At 32.2% G+C, this 20,196-nt stretch overlaps 2 protein-coding genes across 2 annotated transcripts in view; one reads left to right on the top strand and one right to left on the bottom strand.

Moving 5' to 3' along the window:
- LOC148944876 (uncharacterized) overlaps nt 1-6,272 on the top strand; it is a 142,188-nt gene extending 135,916 nt beyond the window's left edge. Inside the window, exon 7 of the mRNA XM_089098879.1 lies at nt 5,489-6,272. Coding sequence (XP_088955005.1) covers nt 5,489-5,753 — 265 coding nt within the window. The 3' untranslated portion in view covers nt 5,754-6,272. The remainder of the gene's footprint in view (nt 1-5,488) is intronic.
- Nucleotides 6,273-7,313: 1,041 nt separating this feature from the next.
- Nucleotides 7,314-7,748, bottom strand: LOC148944875 (protein ZBED8L-like). The gene has a single exon (XM_089098878.1). The coding sequence runs from the start codon at nt 7,746-7,748 to the stop codon at nt 7,314-7,316; it is 435 nt and encodes a 144-aa protein (XP_088955004.1).
- Between the last annotated feature and the right edge of the window lie 12,448 nt (nt 7,749-20,196).

Genomic DNA, 20,196 nt, shown 5'->3' with positions numbered 1-20,196 from the left:
TAAGAGTATAGAGTTTTAGCTTAGAGTCTTAGCTTAGAGTTTTAGTTAGAGTTGAAGTTTAGTTTAGTTATAATTAAGAGTTGAGAGTTTTAGCCTAGAGTCTTAACTTAGAGTTTAGTTAGAGTTGAAGTTTAGTTTAGCGATAGTTAGGAGTTTGGAGTTTTAGCTTTGAGTCTTAGCTTAGAGTTTTATTTAGAGTTGAAGTTTAGTTTAGTTATAGTTAAGAGTTTAGAGTTTTAGCTTGGAGTCATAGCTTAAAGTTTTTTCTAGAGTTCTAGTTTAGTTTAGTTTTAGTTTAGAGTTTAGAGTTTTATCTTGGAGTCTTAGCTTAGAGTTTTATTTAGAGTTCTAGTTTAGTTTAGTTTTAGTTAAGAGTTTAGAGTTTTACCTTAGAGTCTTAGCTTAGAGTTTGTTTAGAGTTCTAGTTTAGTTTATTTTTATTTTAGATATTATAGTCTTATCCTAGAATCTTAGCTTAGAGTTTTATTTAGAGTTCTAGTTTAGTTTAGTTTTAGTTAAAAGTTTAGAGTTTTAACGTAGAGTCTTAGCTTAGAGTTTTAGTTAGAGTTGAAGTTTAGATATAGTTAAGAGTATAGAGTTTTAGCTTGGAGTCATAGCTTAGAGTTTTAGATAGAGTTCTAGTTTAGTTTAGTTTTAGTTAAGAGTTTAGAGTTTTGCCTTAGAGTCTTAGCTTTGAGTTTTAGTTAGAGTTCTAGTCTAGTCTAGTTATATTTAAGAGTTTATAGTTTTAGACTGGAGTCTTAGATTATAGTTTTAGTTAAAGTTGTAGTTTAGTTTAGTTTTAGTTAAGAGTTTAGAGTTTTAGCTTAGAGTCATAGCTTAGAGTTTTAGTTAGAGTGAAAGTTTAATTGTAGTTAAGAGTTTAGAGTTTTAGCTTAGAGTCTTAGCTTAGAGTTTTAGTTAGAGTTGTAGTTTAGTTTTGTTTTAGTTAAGAGTTTAGAGTTTTAGCCTAGAGTCCAAACTTAGAGTTTTAGTTAGAGTTGAAGTTTAGTTTAGTTATAGTTAAGAATTTAGAGTTTAGAGTTTTAGCTTAGAGTCTTAGCTTAGAGTTTTAGTTAGAGTTCTAGTTTATTTTTACTTCTGAGTTTTAGCTTAGAGTTTGAGCCTAGAGTTGAGGAGGGGGACAATAGATATTGATGACAATACTAAACTAACATAACCAGAAAATTCCACATTATTACATAGAAATACCAAAACCATAGGTTAGATTAGGTTAGGTTATAGGTTAGGATTCTCCACGTTTAAGTTAGGTTAGATTAGGTTAGCTTATCATGATTGCTCATGATAAGCTTACCAAACCTAACTTAAACGTGGAGAAACCTAACCTCTAGCCTAAACTAAACTTCAACTCTAACTAAAACTCTAAGCTAAGACTCTAAGCTAAAACTCTAAACTCTTAACTATAACTAAATTTCAACTCTAACTAAATCTCTAAGTTAAGACTCTAGGCTAAAACTCTAAACTCTTACCTAAAAGTTAACTAAACTATAACTTTAACTAAAACTCTAAGTTATGACTATAAGCTAAAACTCTAAATTCTTAACTATAACTAAACTAAACTAGAACTCTAACAAAAACTGTAAGCTAAGACTCTAAGCTAAAACTCTAAACTCTTAACTTCTACTAAAATAAAATAAAACTATAACTAAAACTATAAGATAAGAATCTAATATAAAACTCTAAATTCTTAAATAAAAATAAACTAAACTAGAATTTCAATAAAAACTCTAAGCTAAGAGTCTAAGCTAAGAACTCTAAACTCTAAACTAAAACAAAACCAAACTAGAACTCGAACAAAACTCTAAGATAAGACTCTAGGCTAAAACTCTAAACTCTTACCTAAAAGTTAACTAAACTATAACTTTAACTAAAACTATAAGTTATGACTTTAAGCTAAAACTATAAATTCTTAACTATAACTAAACTAAACTAGAACTCTAACTAAAACTCTAAGCTAAGACTCTAAGGTAAAACTCTAAACTCTTAACTAAAACTAAACTAAACTAGAATTTCAACAAAAACTTTAAGCTAAGACTCTAAGCTAAGACTCTAGGCTAAAAATCTAAACTCTTAACTAAAACTTAACTAAACTACAACTTTAACTAAAACTCTACGCTAAGATTCTAAGGTAAAGCTCTAAACTCTTAACTAAAACTAAACTAGAACTCTAACAAAAACTTTAAGCTAATACTCTAAGCTTAAAACTCAAAATTCTTAACTATAACTAAACTAAACTTCCCCTATAGGTAAAACTAGAAGCTAAGGCTCTAGGATAAAACTCTAAACTATTAAATAAAAAGAAAGTAAACTAAAAATCTAAATATTACTAAGATAAGACTATAAGCTAAAACTCTAAACTCTTAACTATATCTAAACTAAACTTCAACTCTAAAACTAAGATAGGACTCTAAGGTAAAACTCCAAACTCTTAACTAAAACTAAACTAAACTAGAACTCTAACAGAAACTCTAACCTAAGACTCTAAGCTAAAACTCTAAACTCTTAACTATAACTAAACTAAACTTCAACTCTAACTAAAACTCTAAGCGAAGACTCTAGGCTAAAACTCTGAACTCATACTAAAACTAAACTAAACTAGAACTCTAATAAAAACTCTGAGCTAAGACTCTAAGGTAAAACTTTAAACTCTTAACTATAACTAAACTAAACTATACCTCTAACTAAAACTCTAAGCTAAGACTCTAGGATAAAACTCTAAACACTTAACTATAACTAAACTAAACTTCAACTCTAACTAAATCTCTAAGCTATGACTCTAAGCTAAAACTATAAAGTAAAAGTAAACTAAACTAAACTTAACTTCAACTCTTACTAAAACTCTAAGCTAAGACTCTAAGGTTAAACTCTAAACTCTTAACTAAAACTAAACTAAACTAGAACTCTAACAAAAACTCTAAGCTAAGACTCCAAGCTAAAAACTTAACTCTAACTAAAACTAAGCTAAGACTCTAGGCTAAAACTCTATGCCAATGGGTTAAAGAAAAAAACAAAAAAATGTTGGATGATTTCTAAGTCTAAAAAATTCAGTCCGAAAAAACTTAAAAAAATTCAAAAAGGGAGGGAGTAAGGGAGGGGCTTGGAGGCCTTTGGGGTGCGGGGGGCCTTTGGGGGCCCAGAGGGGTCTTTGGTGGCTCGGGGGGCTTGGGGGGTCTTTGAGGGTTCGCGGGAATTTGGGGGCCCTTTGGGGTTGGGGGGCCTTTGGGGTTGGGGAATGGGGACCTCACAACATTGATCAAATGGAACTTGTGTATTATAACGAACACAGAGTTTCGCCCCAATCATCTTCTAAATCATCTTTTAAAATCATCTTCTAAAATGTCTCAAACGGCTTCGCCCAAATAATCCCCTATAAATTATTTCTGCGTGTTCCTTTTGTTTTGGCATCCCTGCGCTGTCACATTTGAAATTCCTAGGAAACCCTTTCCCGTGTTAATCTCTTCATCTCTAAGATGTTCCTAGCTACACTATTGTGGTTTCGATAGAATATCAATTTATCACTCTGACCTAAATATCGGAGAAGCCATATTTAAAAGTGGAATATTAATTTATCTCTGTCACTAAAGACCATTTATCCCTCAGACCTAAAGATCAAAGAAGCCATAATGTTTCTTAATTCCCCTTTCGTGGATCAATAATTCCCCTCGATTATGCAAATCATCTTCTCAGAAATTTAGTTCGCCTCTTGTCATTGTCGTTTATGTAAATCAAATTCTCGGAAATCCTCTCCCCTTCGTTTATGTAAATCGATTTCTCAGAAATCTGTCTCCCTTCGTGGATCGATAATACTTGAATAAATTATGGGTAATCCGTAGATATTAGGGGTTCAATCGACCTTGACCCCATTAGACTCGATCGATAATCCTTGAATAAATTATGTACGTACGGGGCTGGTACCCCTTTTCCTACTTACCCTTTTCTTTTTACTACTTCTACGGTACCCCCTTTATATATATATATATATATATATATATATATATATATATATATATATATATATATATATATATATATCTATATATATATATATACTATATATATATATATATATATATGTGTGTGTACACATGTATGTATGTATATATATGTATGGATATATATGCGTATATATATGTATATATATATATATATATATATATATATATATATATATATATATATATATATATATATATATATATATATATATATATATATATATATATATATATATATATATATATATATATATATATATATATATATATATATATATATATATATATATATATATATATATATATATATATATATATATATATATATATATATATATACACACACACACACACACACACACACACATATATATATATATATATATATATATATATATATATATATATATATATATATATATATATATATATATATATATATATATATATATATATATATATATATATATATATATATATATATATATATATATATATATATATATATATATATATATATATATATATATATATATATATATATATATATATATATATATATATATATATATATATATATATATATATATATATATATATATATATATATATATATATATATATATATATATATATATATATATATATATATATATATATATATATATATATATATATATATATATATATATAAATTTTGAAGTAATTAATTTTTCCATTCCTTGAAAAGTAATATACATTCAAATATTACTTATTCAGCTTATTATTCCCAATTATTTAGGTATGCAAAAATTTGCAGTAATTACACAGATTTTAAAAATAGATTTAAAAACCTTAGCGAAAAACTGATCTTAAGAGGTTTTTCTGCTAAAAAAAATATGTTGGCAATTTAGTTTTAGTTTTTTAAAATTTAGTTTTATGTATCATGAACTTTTAGGTAAATATACAAAATATTATAAAGAAATACTGAATGATATTTTAATATAATTTCTCTTTCGCTTTTCTTTTTTGGAATTTTTAATTTGTAGACTGTTTTCAAACAAGCTTGAAGAACTTCAAATCTGTAATTGGTTCCGGATACCAATAAAAGAGTTTGTTTTATAACTCACATCTGGACCAGTCTTTATTTGTTCCAGAATGGTCTTTGCTCAGTGACCTCTGGGATTTTATTAAGGAAAGAAGGAAACTCATTTTGTTTGTAATTTTGAATAGCTTTACTAGTATGCATTTATTTCACAAGTTTTACCTGGCATAGGGACACCATAAAGATCTTATGGTGGAGGCTCCACTGTGCTGGGTAAAGAAAGTAAAGCCTCGAAACCCGTTAAGGCAGGTGATAGTTTATATATGTATATATATATATATATATATATATATATATATATATATATATATATATATATATATATATATATATATATATATATATATATATATATATATATATATGTATATGAATATAAATATTATAGGTGCTACGTTGGGCTGTCTGGACGGAATCAATGGCGACCATGTTCTGAAAAGTTTGCAGTGCGACGCCTTGCTTACCTCCGAGTGCCTGAAACCAACTCGTCATCTCATCTAGCTGCCTTAACAGACATATCCGGCTTAGTTGAAGTAAAAATATCACATAAATATGCCAATACTGCAAAACAAAGAGAAGAAGTAACTATTGATGAAGGCTTATTAGAAAATGAGAATAACGAGACAACAGAACAATTTGTAACACATCTTTAATATAAGAATTCTGACAATAAGAAACGAGAATCTACACAAGAAATTATATGATGGTGTTATAATAAAAGGCATTTGTGACTCTAACTTTTCTTTCAGACCTTGATATAATTTTGAGTTTTTTTCTTTGTTTTAACTGCTCCAAAAACATTTTCTTATCTCCTGTTGTGAATTTTTATAAAACTTCGTGCACTCTGAGCACTCGAAAAAACAATTGAATCATTTGCGACGAAGCAGTATTATGTTTAAATCCTGTCAATAGCCGAAACCTTTGAATCCTTTGTCACTAAACCCTTCTAATATTCATAAGCCTTTTAATAATTTGTTTTCCAGCAGTATAAACAATTTGTAAGATACTGGACGAACAAAATACTCTAACATATCATTACCCCAAAATATTTTTTGTAAGTTGATATTACCCCGTGGCGAAGAGTAAAAAAACAAAATCGTCCCTTTTTAGTATCTTTCATATTATATCCGCTCATGATGATTTTGAAAAGAAAACAATAACTTAAAAATTTAATTTAAACATTATTTATTCAATTTATCAATGTAATACCTAGTACTAGTAATAAATAAAGGTAATGATAGTAATATAAGTAATATATATATATATATATATATATATATATATATATATATATATATATATATATATATATATATATATATATATATATATATATATATATATATATATATATATATATATGTATATATATATATATATATATATATATATATATATATATATATATAACAAAATGAAACATATTGGGGTACAATTGAGGGTTGACATTTTGGGGCACTGTAACAAATTATCATAATAATAATGGTGGTACAAACAAAAATTAGAGTTGAAAAATTAGAAAAAAAGAATAATTGAAAACATTCTTCCTTCACGTTTTGGAGAAATGATGTTGTTTCATATTCTATACAATTGCTTCAAAATTGAGACTTTTTGATTTAAGAGCGATTTGAATACATTTTTCGGTGTTTAACCGATTCTCTTCTTCGTTTTTATGTTCATTAGAGTGGAAAAGCCCTGTTTGCACAAACATGTTGTTCCAAATAACAGCAATTTTTAACCGGCTCTTCATGTTCAATTTTGAAAGTCTTTATAGCTTTTGACATCCAAAAAGACATGTTTGATTTACTCTCAAATTGAACACATGCTTCAGTATTAGATCGAATTTCAAGTATTACTTTTGCCAAATCTGAAAGCTCTTCTGGTATCATAGCAATTTTACATTTAAAAGAATCTACAATCCAATTGACAGTACGTGTATCAAGATCTGGAAAGTAATCTGAAAACCGCTTCCTGAGTTCGACAAGATGTCTTAGAATTGTATCCTTGATGTCAGCAAAAGTAATATTTTCACAATCTTCGAAAAATAAAGCTAACCTCGAAAAAGAAGCTATCTTGCTCTGTTGTACTTTCTGTCTCCAATATTGTAGATTTAATCTAAATGCTGACACTATTTCTCTCGCTGAAATGATATTAATATTCTTTCCTTGCAATTCTTTGTTTAATATATTTATGCCCTCAAAAACGTCCGCTAATTATGCGAGATATACAACCCAGGAAGAGTTTTTAAACTTATCTGCGAGAATATTTTTTTGATCAACCACAAAAATTTGGACTTCAGTTTTGAGAGTCCATGCTTGATTTAGCCCATTTCCGCCAGAGAGCCACCTTACTTCTGTATAATAAAGTAGGTCTGTATATTCAGATTCACTGTCTTGACATAATTCACGAAATAGCCGCGTGTTTAGTGCATGTCCCCTGATAAAATTTACAATCTTGATGATATCATGCATGGCGGCTTCCAGTGTAGGTTCTAAATATTTGACCATAAGGGCCTGGTGTGATACAGTGTAGTAATACAGTGTAGTAATTTCAATATTTGGGATTTTTTTTACAAAAGAAGAAAAACCATTCATATGACCCGCATAGCTGGAGCTCCATCCAAAGATACAGAAATACAGTTTTCCCATTTTAAACTTTGCGCATTGAAGTATTCATTTACTTTATTATAGACATCTATTCCACATGATCTCAACTCGAGAAGTGAACAAACAGCAATTCCTCTTCAAAATTATCTGCCCCTTTGTAGCGAATATATACCATTAGCTGCGAATTGCTACTAAAATCAGTTGTCTGATTAAGCTGAATAGCAAAATATTTAGCCTGTTTTAAAGCAAAATTAACCTGCTCCTTCACATTGGAAATTCATTCTTTAACAATTCTTGCAGACAAGGGCACTGAATTCAGTTTCTTCGCTTCTTTTTGACCACACATAATCTCTGCCATTTTTACAGCAGCTGGTATGACCAAATTTTCACCAATAGTGTATGGTTTCTTATTTCGAGCAATCAACCAGGCTACTTCAAAGCTAGCCCTTGATGCTGTAAGCTGATCAAATGTATCAAAAAAGTTGCTATTCAATCTTTTTCTTTTAACTCATATTTCTAAATTTGCAAAGTATTCTCTCGGTTTGGAAGACAGGTTTGAATGCAAATTACTAAACCGTTTCTTCAACTGACTTTTTTTGGAAGATTCTGAAGTCAGTATCTTCATACACACAACACACTGTGGTTTCATTGTACTATTGTAAAGTATTTGGAACATAAATTCGAGAAGCCTTTTCCGGGTGTCTCATTTCTTAGATATTTGGCCATTTATGTGTTAACGAGAGTGGTCCAGGGGGGGGGCTCTTGGGACTAAGGCTAGTCGTGGGAAAACGCCAAAATATAAGTGGTGGTTAGGTAATAGGGAATATATTTCATGAAATTATTTTCGTATGAATAAGTTTCTTTTTAAATACTTTTACGAAAAAATCTTCAAATAAAAAGAGCAATTAAATTACATGCAAATTGAACACGAAAAACAGTAAATTTTGCACGACAAGGATTCCTGGTGAAGGGATCAATTTATTTAAACAATAGTATATCTAGTTATTATGCATTTAATCTTAAAAGAGAATGAAACTCAAACCAAAATTACAGAAAGATTTATTGCTTCTGTTAAAAAAAATCGTCACAACAGAATCTTATCAAATAGTTTGTGACAAAAAAAACTAGATGTAAAAAGTGACTTGGACCAATATTCACCAAAACTAAAAATGGAATTCTCATGGTAATTGCTACACTGGCAGTATCGGCTTTTTATGATGCTTCTAAATATATAAAATTCTTTCAGTTTATTGTTACCCACCCGAAACCAAAAATCTGAGAAAATTTGCCTGATTTTTGAAAAAAAGGTGGAACATCCCCCAAAAAGCAAGCGATTATAGTGAAGATCCCTTTTGAAGGTCAATCATATCAGAGAACCTTACCATAGAGGTTTCAAGCTCCAATTTTAAAAATGTCGAATTCCAAATTTTTTTTTTCAGAAGAGACATCGTCGATGAATGTTTATTTGTTTTGTTTTTCACAGGGGTGATTGTATCAAACCGAAGCTTCAGGATAATTGGGAGGGAGCTCATTCAAACTTGAATTGAAAGCTTTTTTTAAGTGACCATACAGATTGGGCCAGGGGAAAGTCTTGTTTTCTTGGTATTTTAGGGCACCAAACTACGACTTTATCCCAAAGAGGACGAATTTGCCATCAATAAAAAATTCTGGGAAGCTAATTGATTTAAAAATATCAATAACTATATCTTAGAATTCCCAGTTGCAAAAGAAGTAATGCCACATGCTGGCAGTACTAGATTTGACCAAGTTGATTCACTTTATTTGTAATGAAAAAAGGTTACTACGTTTGGTGATTGCGTATCAGCTGTAATTGCGTATCAGCTGTAATGAGGGGGATGGAGTCATTGTTTATGTAGTGGTAGGGTAGATTTCTAAAAAAGTACATTCTAATAGAAAAACTGCTTCCTCTTTATGAGGCTTCAGATAAATGTTGAAAGAGGTAGGGGGGAGTAGGAAATAATTTAATTGTTTCTATATTCAGCTAAAACCTTACATTCATATATCTACCAGCAGAGAGGTGGAAAATGTAAGGCAGGTTGTCATCTCCCCGGCCAGGAAATTTCTTTGGGTGGCAAACACCGCTAGGAGCTTGGTTCTCATCAATTTTAAACGGTGCTATTTTCTTTTTCTATTTATACGAAGTACTTTAAATTACCTTACCTTAGTTGAAAAACCTTTTCTATTTGTTTAATTGCATTTCATGAAACTGCAAGGTTTTATGAATACAATACTTTTGGTAACACAGGAAAACAATCAATATTTCAATAATCTCTGTTTGGATTTTGAGTTGTAATCAAACAGTTCATGGTAACAAACTGTAATTAAGGAGTGACCCGGCTCAACAGTAAACAAAATTCTAAAACACAGAATTGTGATACCAATAGATATATCAAAAGAATTGGCTTATGATTCTGATTCCAAATATATAAGTTTCGTTAAATTTAGTTTTACCCATCAAAAGCTACGAGCCTGAGAAAATTGGCCTGATTTTCTAAAAAAGGGAGAAAGACCCCCTCTAAGTCATAGAAACTATAAGAAAATCACACCATCGGATTCAACGTATCAAAGAACCCAACTGTAGAGGTTTCAAGGTCATATCAGCAAAAATGGGGAATTTTATAATTTTTGCCAGAAGGAAGATAACGGATGCGTGTTTATTTGTTTCTATTTTTTTTTTTTTCAAGGGTGACCGCATTGATCCAGTAGGCCTAAAACGTCGAGAGAGGGCTGATTCTAACGAAAATTAAAAGTTCTAGTACCCTTTTTAAGTGACCAACAAAATTGGAGGGCAACTAGGCCCCTCATAGTTTTTCAAAATAGTTGAAAGGCCTAATATCTATGTCTTTAGAGATAAAATGAGCCCCTACAGCCCCTGGGGAAAGGTTTTTAAGTTAAAAAATTTACCTTTTGTTTTATTTGTTATTGGGAAGTATGCATACATTTTTCGAGTGGGGAGGGGAGGAAGAACTTTCTGCTGGAAGGATTTTGCACTGGGAGAATTTAGGGAAGTTCCCAGGGGGTGAAATTTTCAGGGGAAAATGTTGCATTGGGTGAATTTGCCAGAATTCCTATACGAAATTTCTTTATATGTCTTGCTTTTTCTTTACCGATTCAATTTTAGCCGTGGAAATGTTAAAGGTAATTGTCCGGGGAAAATTTACACCAGGATTAAATTGTTCAGGGGATATTTGTGTAGGAAGGGGGATTTTTCCGTGGAGTAGGAGCCAAGTATCCTGGCGTTATTTAATAAACGATCAGAAATTAAATAATAATTTTTTTTTTTTTAACTGGAAGTAAGGAGCATCATTAAAACTTAAAACGAACAGAAATTATTACGTATATGAGGGGAGTTGCCCCCTCCTTAGCACCTCGCTCCTTACGCTTAAATTTTGTCCCAATTTTTTTAAAACAACTGAAACAAAAGGGTAGTTTGATTAGAACAATAGGTGGCTTTGTTTAAAGGGCCGAAAAACTGTAGCGTGAAGAGCGAGGTGTTGAGGAGGGCGGTAACCCCCCTAATATACGCAATAATTTCTGTACGTTTTAAATTTTAATTTTGCTCCTTACTTTCATAGGAAGCGTAATAGCGCTGCCTAAGAAAAGAACGATGTTGGCACAATGTATTGTTTATTTATTTATTTTTTATTTTTCTTGGTCTTATACCAGGGCACTTCGTATCGAAGGAGTTGTCATAGAAACTTCGAAAAAGGCCCATTCGATTGGAAATTGGAATGGCTAGTGCCCTTTTTAATAGTAGAAAAGGATTGGAGGGAAACAAGCCCCCCCCCCTCATACCAATCATTCCCCCAAACTCATCCAACCAAAATTTTGAGATAGCCATTTTGTTCAGTGTAGTTGATTTCCAGATAGAAAATATGTTTTTGAGGAGGTCACTCCCCCACAACCCTCAAGGCAAGGGTTTTAAGTTATTCCCTGGGGGCATATAAGTCCATTGTTGGCACAATGTGTTATTTATTATTTTTTCCTTTAGACCAGGGCACATAGTATCGAAGGAGTTGCCACAGAAACTTCAAAAAAGGCTCGTTCGTTTGGCAATTGTAATGCTTAGTGTCGTTCTCAATAGTCAATACGATCAGAAGATAACTAACACCCCTTCCAAGCCCACTATTTCTACAAACACATCAAATCAAAATTTTCAGATAACCATTTTCTTCAGCGTAATTGATTTCCAGATAGAAATTATGTTTTTGAGGAGGACACTCTCCCACAGCCCTCAGGACAAGGGTTGTAAGTTATGCCCTTGGGGAATATAAGGTTTTTTATAAGAAGTCTTGTCGTAGAAACTTCAAAAAAGGCTCATACAATTGGAAATTAAAAGGGCCTTTTTAATAGTCAAAAGTAATTGGAAGGCAACTAACCGCCCTCTCATGCCCACCTTTTCCCCAAACATATACAATCAACATTTTAAGATAGCCATTTGGTTCAACGTATTTGAAAGTTCTGGAAATTAGGTCTTTGAGGATGACAAACCCCCAAAACCCTCAGGGCAAGGGTTGTAAGTTATGCCCTGAGGGCATATAAGGTTTTTATAGGATGCATTGTCGTAGAAACTTCAAAAAGGGCTCGTTCTAGGGCTCTTTTTAATAGTCAAAAGTGATTGGAAGGCAACTAAAACGCCTTCCATGCTCATTATTTCTCCAAACTCATCCAATCAAAACTTTGAGATAGCCTTTTTGTTCCGCGCAGTGTAAAGTTCAGGAAGTTATACCTTTGAGCAGGGCACTCCCCCCACAGTCTTCAGGGCAAGGGTTATAAGTTATGGCCTGGGGGTATATACGTTTTTATTGAAATCTTTATCGTAGAAACTTGAAAAACGACTCATTCAATTGCAAATTCAAAGGTCTAGTGCCCATGTTAATAGTCGACAGTAATTTGATGGCAACTAACCCCCCTCTCACGCTCACCTTTTCCCCAAACACATCCAATAAAAATTTATAAACAACAATTTTGTTCAGCGTAGTTGATTTCCAGATAGAAATTATGTTTTTGAGGAGGACACTCCTCCACAGCCCTCAAGGCAAGGGTCGCAAGTTATGCCCTGGGGGCATATAAGATTTTTATAGAAGGCGTTGTCGAAAAAACTTCAAAAAAGGCTCATTTGATCTGAAATCAAAGGGCTAGTGCCTTTTTTAACAGTCGAAAGTGATTGGAGGGCAACTAACCCCCTTCTCAAGCCCACCTTTTCCCCAAACACATCCAATCAAAATTGTAAGATAGCCATTTTGTTCGGCGTAGTTGAAAGTTTTGGAAATTAGGTCTTTGAGGATGACAACCCCCCCCCCCCCACAGCCGTCAGGACAAGGGTTGTAGGTTATGTCCTTGGGGCATATAAGGTTTTTATAGAACGCGTTGTCGTAGAAACTGCAAAAATGGCTCATTCGATTGGAAATTGAAATGGCTAGTGCCCTTTTTAATAGTCAAAAGTTATTGGAAGGCAACTAACACCCCTTCCACGCCCATCATTTCCCAAAAAACGTCCATTAAAAATTTTGAGATAGCCAATTTGTCCCACGCAGTTTAAAAGTTTAGGAAATTATACCTTTGATTAGAACACTCCCCCCACAGTCTTCGGAGCAAGGGTTATAAGTTATTCCCTTGTGGCATACCAGTTTTTATTGAAATCTTTGTCACGGAAACTTGAAAAAGGGCTAATTCAATTGGAAATTCAAAGGGCTAGTGCCCTTTTTAACAGTCTCGAAAGTGATTTGAGGGCAACTAATCCTCCTCTCACTCCCACCTTTTCCCCAAACACATCCAATCAAAATTTTTAGATAGCCGTTTTACTCAACGTAGTTGAAAGTTTTGGAAATTAGGTCTTTAAGGATGACAACCCCTCCACCCCCAGAGCCCCCAGGGCAGGGGTCTTAAGTTATGCCCTGGGTGCATATAAGGTTTTTATAGAAAGCGATCTTGTAGAAACTTAAACAAGGGTTCATTCAATTGGAAATTGAAAGGGCTAGTGCTCTTTTAACAGTCGAAAGTGATTGAAGGGCAGATAAACCCCCTTTTACGCTCAACATTTCTCCAAACACATCCAATCAAAATTTTGAGATATCTATTTTGTTCAACGTAGTCAAAAGTTCTGGAAATTAGGTCTTTTAGGATGATAACCCCATCAGAGCCCTCGGTGCAAGGATTGTAAGTAATTTCCAGGGGGCATATAAGGTTTATATAGAAAGTTGTTGTAGAAATTTCAAAAGGGGCTCATTTGATTGGTAATTGAAATTGCCCTTTTTAATAGTTGAAAGTGATTGGAGAGTAATTAATCCCCCTCTCACGCCCACCATTTCCCCAAACACATTCAATCAAAATTTAGAGATAATCATTTTGTTTAACGTAGGTGAAAGTTCTAGAAATTATGTATTTAAGTATGACAAACCTCACAGAGCCCCCAGGGAATAGGTTGTAAGTTATGCCCTGGAGGCATATAAGGTTTTTATAGATAGATTTGTCGTAAAAACTTCAAAAGGGGCTAATTCAATTGGAAATTGAGAGGGCTAGTGCCCTTTCTAATAGTTGAAAGTGATTTGAGGGTAACTAACTCCCCTCTCACGCCCACCATTCCCCATAAAAGTAATTTTAAAAATAAAATTACAGAGGGAACGTAAGCCATTAGACACTGAGAGAGCCTGTGCGCCCTGTGGATCAGAGAGCTAAATTACCCAATAAGAGGATTTCCTAGTACGAAGCTTATTGTGACAGTGGCAATGACATTGTAGTGATACTTTATCGTTGTAGTGACAGTGGCCGTTGTAACAATGACGTTTACTTTGAAAACAATTAACTTTGCACGAAAATGAATTTTTTTTTATCAAAAATAGACTAAATAAAACTAAAATAAATACTAACTAAATAACAGAAAAAATAAAAAATAATTTTCTAATGCATATTTTAAATTCTTCTTCTTTTCTTTCTTTTATCCAGTGGTATTTGGTCCTACTTTCTTTGTTTCCTCTTCCTTTTCGTTTTCTCAATAATAAGTGGTGATGCATCACGTAATGGATAGAATCATACCGGTCATTGTTTCCTTTTCGTACTCCTGAAAAGAAAAAAAAATCAAGTCTGTTTCTTTCTTCTTTTTTTATCTAAGACTCCTTGCTTATTTGTAATCTAATTTGTCCCTATTTCTCTATTATTCCTTCAATTTACTACCTATCTATCTTACCTCTTATTCGACGTTCTATAGCTTTCCACTTTTATAATTCCTCACATACATAATTTTTTCTCTGCTAGTACATTTTATCTACCTTTTTCCTAAAATTTTTTTTTTCATTCATACGATTCTCCATCCATTAATTTACCATACAATAATTTCAAGATTCTCATTGTAGCTACCCACGGCGGCAAGGGGTTCTTCCCGTTCATTAGGTCTATAACATATAATATTAAAATACAAATTTACAATACATGTACGCTTATGTACTTTAAAATACATTCACCTTTCATATAACACTTTAAAACACTTTTCACTATATTTACATAAATAAAAGAAAAAATTCAAAATATAAAACCATTTTTTTTAATACATAACATTTCAACACACTCTACTCTCGCTGGGCCTTGCGTTGCTAGGTAGCTACAACAATCCTAAAAAAAATCCCAAAAATCAAATATTCCACAATCCAGGTGAATCGCATCCCCCTCAACATATAACATAAATTCCACTAGTTTAAAACAAATTCCAAACAATCATTAAAAAAAATGACCAAATCTAAAATCTATAATCTAAACATTCATAAAATCCTATACTATTTCTAAATTTCTAAAAATTTACTTTTCATAAAAAAAATTTCATAAAATAAAACCCCACTAATTCAAACCTAACTCTTCAAATCTAAGACCTCAAATCTAAATCCTACAATCTAAGTCTCAAATACTTCAAATCTAAACTCTATAATTTTTTTTTTTTACATCATACAAACTCCTATATTATTTCTATATTCCATAAAACTATGTTCAATCATAAGCCCCATACATTCTATTTATTCAATTAAATTTAAATCTTACCTAATAAATAAACTCAAAAATACTGAGCAACTCCTGAAGCTAACTATTATAATCTAAAAACAATAATCAAACTCTAAAATCAAACACTTCATTAAAAGTTCAAAATATTTAACTTAAAATCTAATCTTATTCCATAAATATATATTCCATCTTTCCTTTATTTTTTATACCAAAATTAAACAATCCATTTTCTAATCTTCTACCAAAATCCTTACCACAAAATGAAAAAACAAAAATCATACAAATATAAAACCTTAAACCTTTAAACCCTGTAATTTTTTCTCAACTCTCCTTTTATTATTCCCCTTTTTTAACGACACATCTTTGCCCACCAAGACACAAAAACTATTCCCCTCTACTTTATACCGAACAAGTTCTCAATTTTCTTACACTTCATAATCCTTCTCCTATTCCATTCTGTTTCCACGCGATTGATCACACCCTAATCTTCCTTCTGCTTTTCTTTTCGCTTCCACGTGTAATAACAAAAAAGCGATACTACGTACACTATTGTCCTTATATAGGCCTCGTCATCTACTTTTAGGTATACAACTTTCTCTAAATTAACTTCATCTTTTTTACCTGTAACACTTGCCAATGAATTCCTCAGTTCTGCTACATTTGTTTCTTGTTTTTCACGTTCTAACATTACCTGGTAGTGCGTTTCTAGTTTTTTCTCGCATAGCTTACAAAGTCCATTACTACCACTCATATTCATCTTTACTTTCGGGTCTTCACTAACTTAGAAAGTTCACTAACTGTTCTTGAATCTTGTAATACTGCGTTGAATATTCTTCTAATTAAAAATGAAATAATGCTGAATTTATAGGTGCTAAATTCAAGAACAGTTAGTGAACTTGTACCACCTTTACTCAACGCAGTATAAAAAATTCAAGAACAGTTAGTGAATTTTTTAAGTCAATGGACCGGTAACTTGCTTTGACCCGGAAGTGATTATTTTGTTTAGTATAAAAGCAGTTTGTTTTAATTTTGATAAGTTAGTAACTCTACTGATGATGATGACCGACAGTGTCATCGAAATATTTAGACTATTTCTTTTATACTTTCGTTTCACTGTCTAATAAAAGGACTTATCCCTATTTGGAATTCTTATTGAGTTCGTCATAGAACAGGCAGTGTGGTCATGGAGAATAATAGCAACGTCGTATATATGGGGATGATAGACCAACTTCAGAATCAGCAACATTTCATTTGCTATTAGAAGAATAAAAAGATAAATTTAGCACCTATAAATTCAGCATTATTTCATTTTTAATTAGAAGAATATTCAACGCAGTATTACAAGATTCAAAAACAGTTAGTGAACCTTCTAAGTCAATGGACTGGTAACCTGCTTTGACATGCAATTTCGAAGAAACTAGTACCACCTTTACTCAACGCAGTATAAAACATTCAAAAACAGTTAGTGAACTTTTTAAGTCAATGGACTGGTAACTTGCTTTGACCTAGAAGTGATTATTTTGTTTAGTATAAAAGCAGTTTGTTTTAATTTTGATAAGTTAGTGACTCTACTTATGATGATGACCGACTGAGTCATTGAAACATTTAGAGTATTTCTTTTATATTTTCGTTTCACTGTCTAATAAAAGGACTTATCCCTATTTGGAATTCTTATTGAGTTCGTCATAGAATGATAGCAAAAATGAAATAATAGTGGAGAATAATAGCAAAAGTGAAATAAAAAAGGAGTGAGTTTGTTACTAGTAAGAAAGAATCTCGATTCTCATGTTAGTCTATAATAAGCAGTGAGAGTGTCAGGATTAAAAATGAATAAAGTGGACAACAGAAAATTATAGGAAAGCTTATTACTTTGGAAAAATGGCTAATTCTAGACGATAATTTTCAAAGATTGTCAGTGCAGACGAGAATCTTTACTAAGAGAATGATTGATGTTATAATAAAAAATTAGTATCCGTGTTTGGACTATTGTCTGAAATTTATGTGTCATAATCCCAAGGTATTTAGTCAATACATTGATATATTAATTGAAAAAAAGATATTACGCATCTATTTGAAGATTACCCAGAGTTTCAGTTACTCTTCCCATCTCTCTAGTGACCGAATATGCGACAAGTGATAGCAACGAACATTCATTTATTTTATTGATCGCAAGCGAGTTTCTTTTTGGAAGTGAGACCGTCAACATTGAAAAATGTTTTGCACATGTCCATTATGTTTGCTCACATTGGGCAGAGGGTCATCCTGTGAGACTTGTACTATTGTTGATGTCTATAATGAAAAATGTAGATTATGCAATTCATGTAAATTGAATAGATATACGCAGTGCAAATTAAAGGCCGTAATTACTGTCATGAAGACGCTTGTGACTCTCACACTAGAGGTTTCATATGCTCCAATTGTCACTATGATAAACATGATCATTAGGACAATACTTACCCTTGCATGATTACAAGAAATCCTAAATGTGATTTCAGTTTATTCTTAAGAGAATGGTATCGTTGTGGTGTTAAATTGTTTTGGGAGGATGAACCTGGCATACGCTTAAATTGCTAGAATAATAAAAGAGTCTGGTTTTTACGACATGGCTGTGAAGATACTGGCTACCGTGATTATAAACCTAATGATTTTTATTTGGCTGTTACAGAAAGTGATTGTTCACATGAGGATTTCGTATGTGACATTGCTTCAAATAAGAAAATTGAAACATGTGAATTTTATAATATGAATAAAAATAGTATTATTGACTTTACGAAGAGATATAATAAAAACGAAGAAACATTATATTGCAGAAAATGTGACCCTAACTTTGCATGCCAAGATGAGTACAAGTTGAATCCTGACGAGCTGCCACCACTTATTGTTACCGATGGTTACCTATATGGCGAAGAAAAAATCTAAAGGACACATACTTTTGTACATACAAGTTTTATTAATAAAAAAATTCACAAATATTTTTAAAGCACAAATATTATAGACTAACATAAGAATGGAGATTCTTTCTCGCTAGTAACAAACTCACTCCTTTTCTATAGATCTACTTAGATTGTTGTCTTAAATATATTTCACTAATGAATTTAATCCGTTTTGTAATCTTCGTATATGCATTATATTTACTTTTGCTGCAAAGCATAACTGTTCTTCCGACTTGAATTCGCTTAATGATATTACATATTGTGCAAACAGCTCGTCCCATTCTAGGCTTAGTCGGCAACCCGTTGCAATTTCTACTGCTACGTTAGGCACTCTAGCTCTCAGTTTGCTATTTCTAGCGCCTTCAATATCGAATAGAGTAAAAGCATTCATTAGTAAAGAATAATATCCTCGATGTTGACACACTGAACTCTTTTCAATAATGAGGAAATCAAACAACTCAGGTGTCGTTAACCTGCAAAACCAGTTTTTGCCGAATCACAAAGGTCCAGCGGAACCAAAACAAGTCACGTAATATTATACATCTTCATCTGTAAATATGATCAATTTTTTTACAGCCGTGACTTCCCTGCTTGACTAACGGACTCTAACAAACCCTACAACGTAATATCCATAGAAATCATTTGCATAAGTAAACAAACCCTATTATGTAACAACCAAAAGTAAAAAATCTTATTATGTATTAACCAAAAGATCCTTTGCATATGTAAACAAACCCTCTTACGTAACAAGCACCAGCATGACGAAGAAGACAAACCCTGTTACGTTACAAGCACCTGCATCTCGAAGAAAATTAATTGTACCTGCTTCTTGAAGAATTTTGTTTTAAAAATGTCGGGATCGGGATTCGACGGGGGAATGGTCAGTCAAACTCATCATGCTGTCACTACTGAAGTTTTGGTTTGGTTGGATTTAATAAAAGCCCTTGAAAAATGAGGTTTTAATAATACTAAGATTTAGCTAATGTTGACCCGAGCCTATCAAAAAATTCTATAAAAAATCTGATTGGCTCGAATTAGAGTAGAGGGGGAGGTGCTACTCGTGACCCTCACCCCTGCTGCCATCTACAATTTAGTTTAATGCTGACGGGACATAATTTATTCAAGGATTATCGATCGAGTCTAATGTGTGTGTGTCAAGGTCAATCGATCTGTTGTTGTTTGTCCACGTGCGAATGACAGGTGGGGTTATTTACATAATCGATTGGTGACATAATTAATACATGGATTATCGATCGAGTATAATGTGTGTCAAGGTCAATCGATCTGTTGTTGTTTGGCCACGTGCGAATGACACGAGGGATGATTTACATAATCGATGGGGGACATAATTTATTCAAGGATGATCGATCGAGTGTACGGTGTGTGTGTCTAGGTCAATCGATATGTTATTGTGTGGCCTCGTGCGAATGGCATGAGGGGTGATTTACATACTCGATGGGTTAATTATTGAGTCACGAGCGTTTGGACTTATGAAACAATAATGCTTCTTTAATCTGTGATTGACATAATCTCTAGGGGACATTATT

This window comes from Artemia sp. Qi Xiang Cuo, chromosome 13 (genome assembly GCF_049724085.1).
Source record: "Artemia sp. Qi Xiang Cuo chromosome 13, ASM4972408v1, whole genome shotgun sequence".
NCBI lineage: Eukaryota > Metazoa > Arthropoda > Branchiopoda > Anostraca > Artemiidae > Artemia > Artemia sp. Qi Xiang Cuo.
The sequence above is the reverse complement of the archived record's forward strand: the minus strand, read 5'-3'. Positions and strand labels throughout refer to the sequence as shown.

Coding starts and splice junctions, on each gene's coding strand:
- LOC148944875 (XM_089098878.1), bottom strand. CDS start 7,748: ATGGGAAAACTGTATTTCTGTATCTTTGGATGGAGCTCCAGCTATGCG.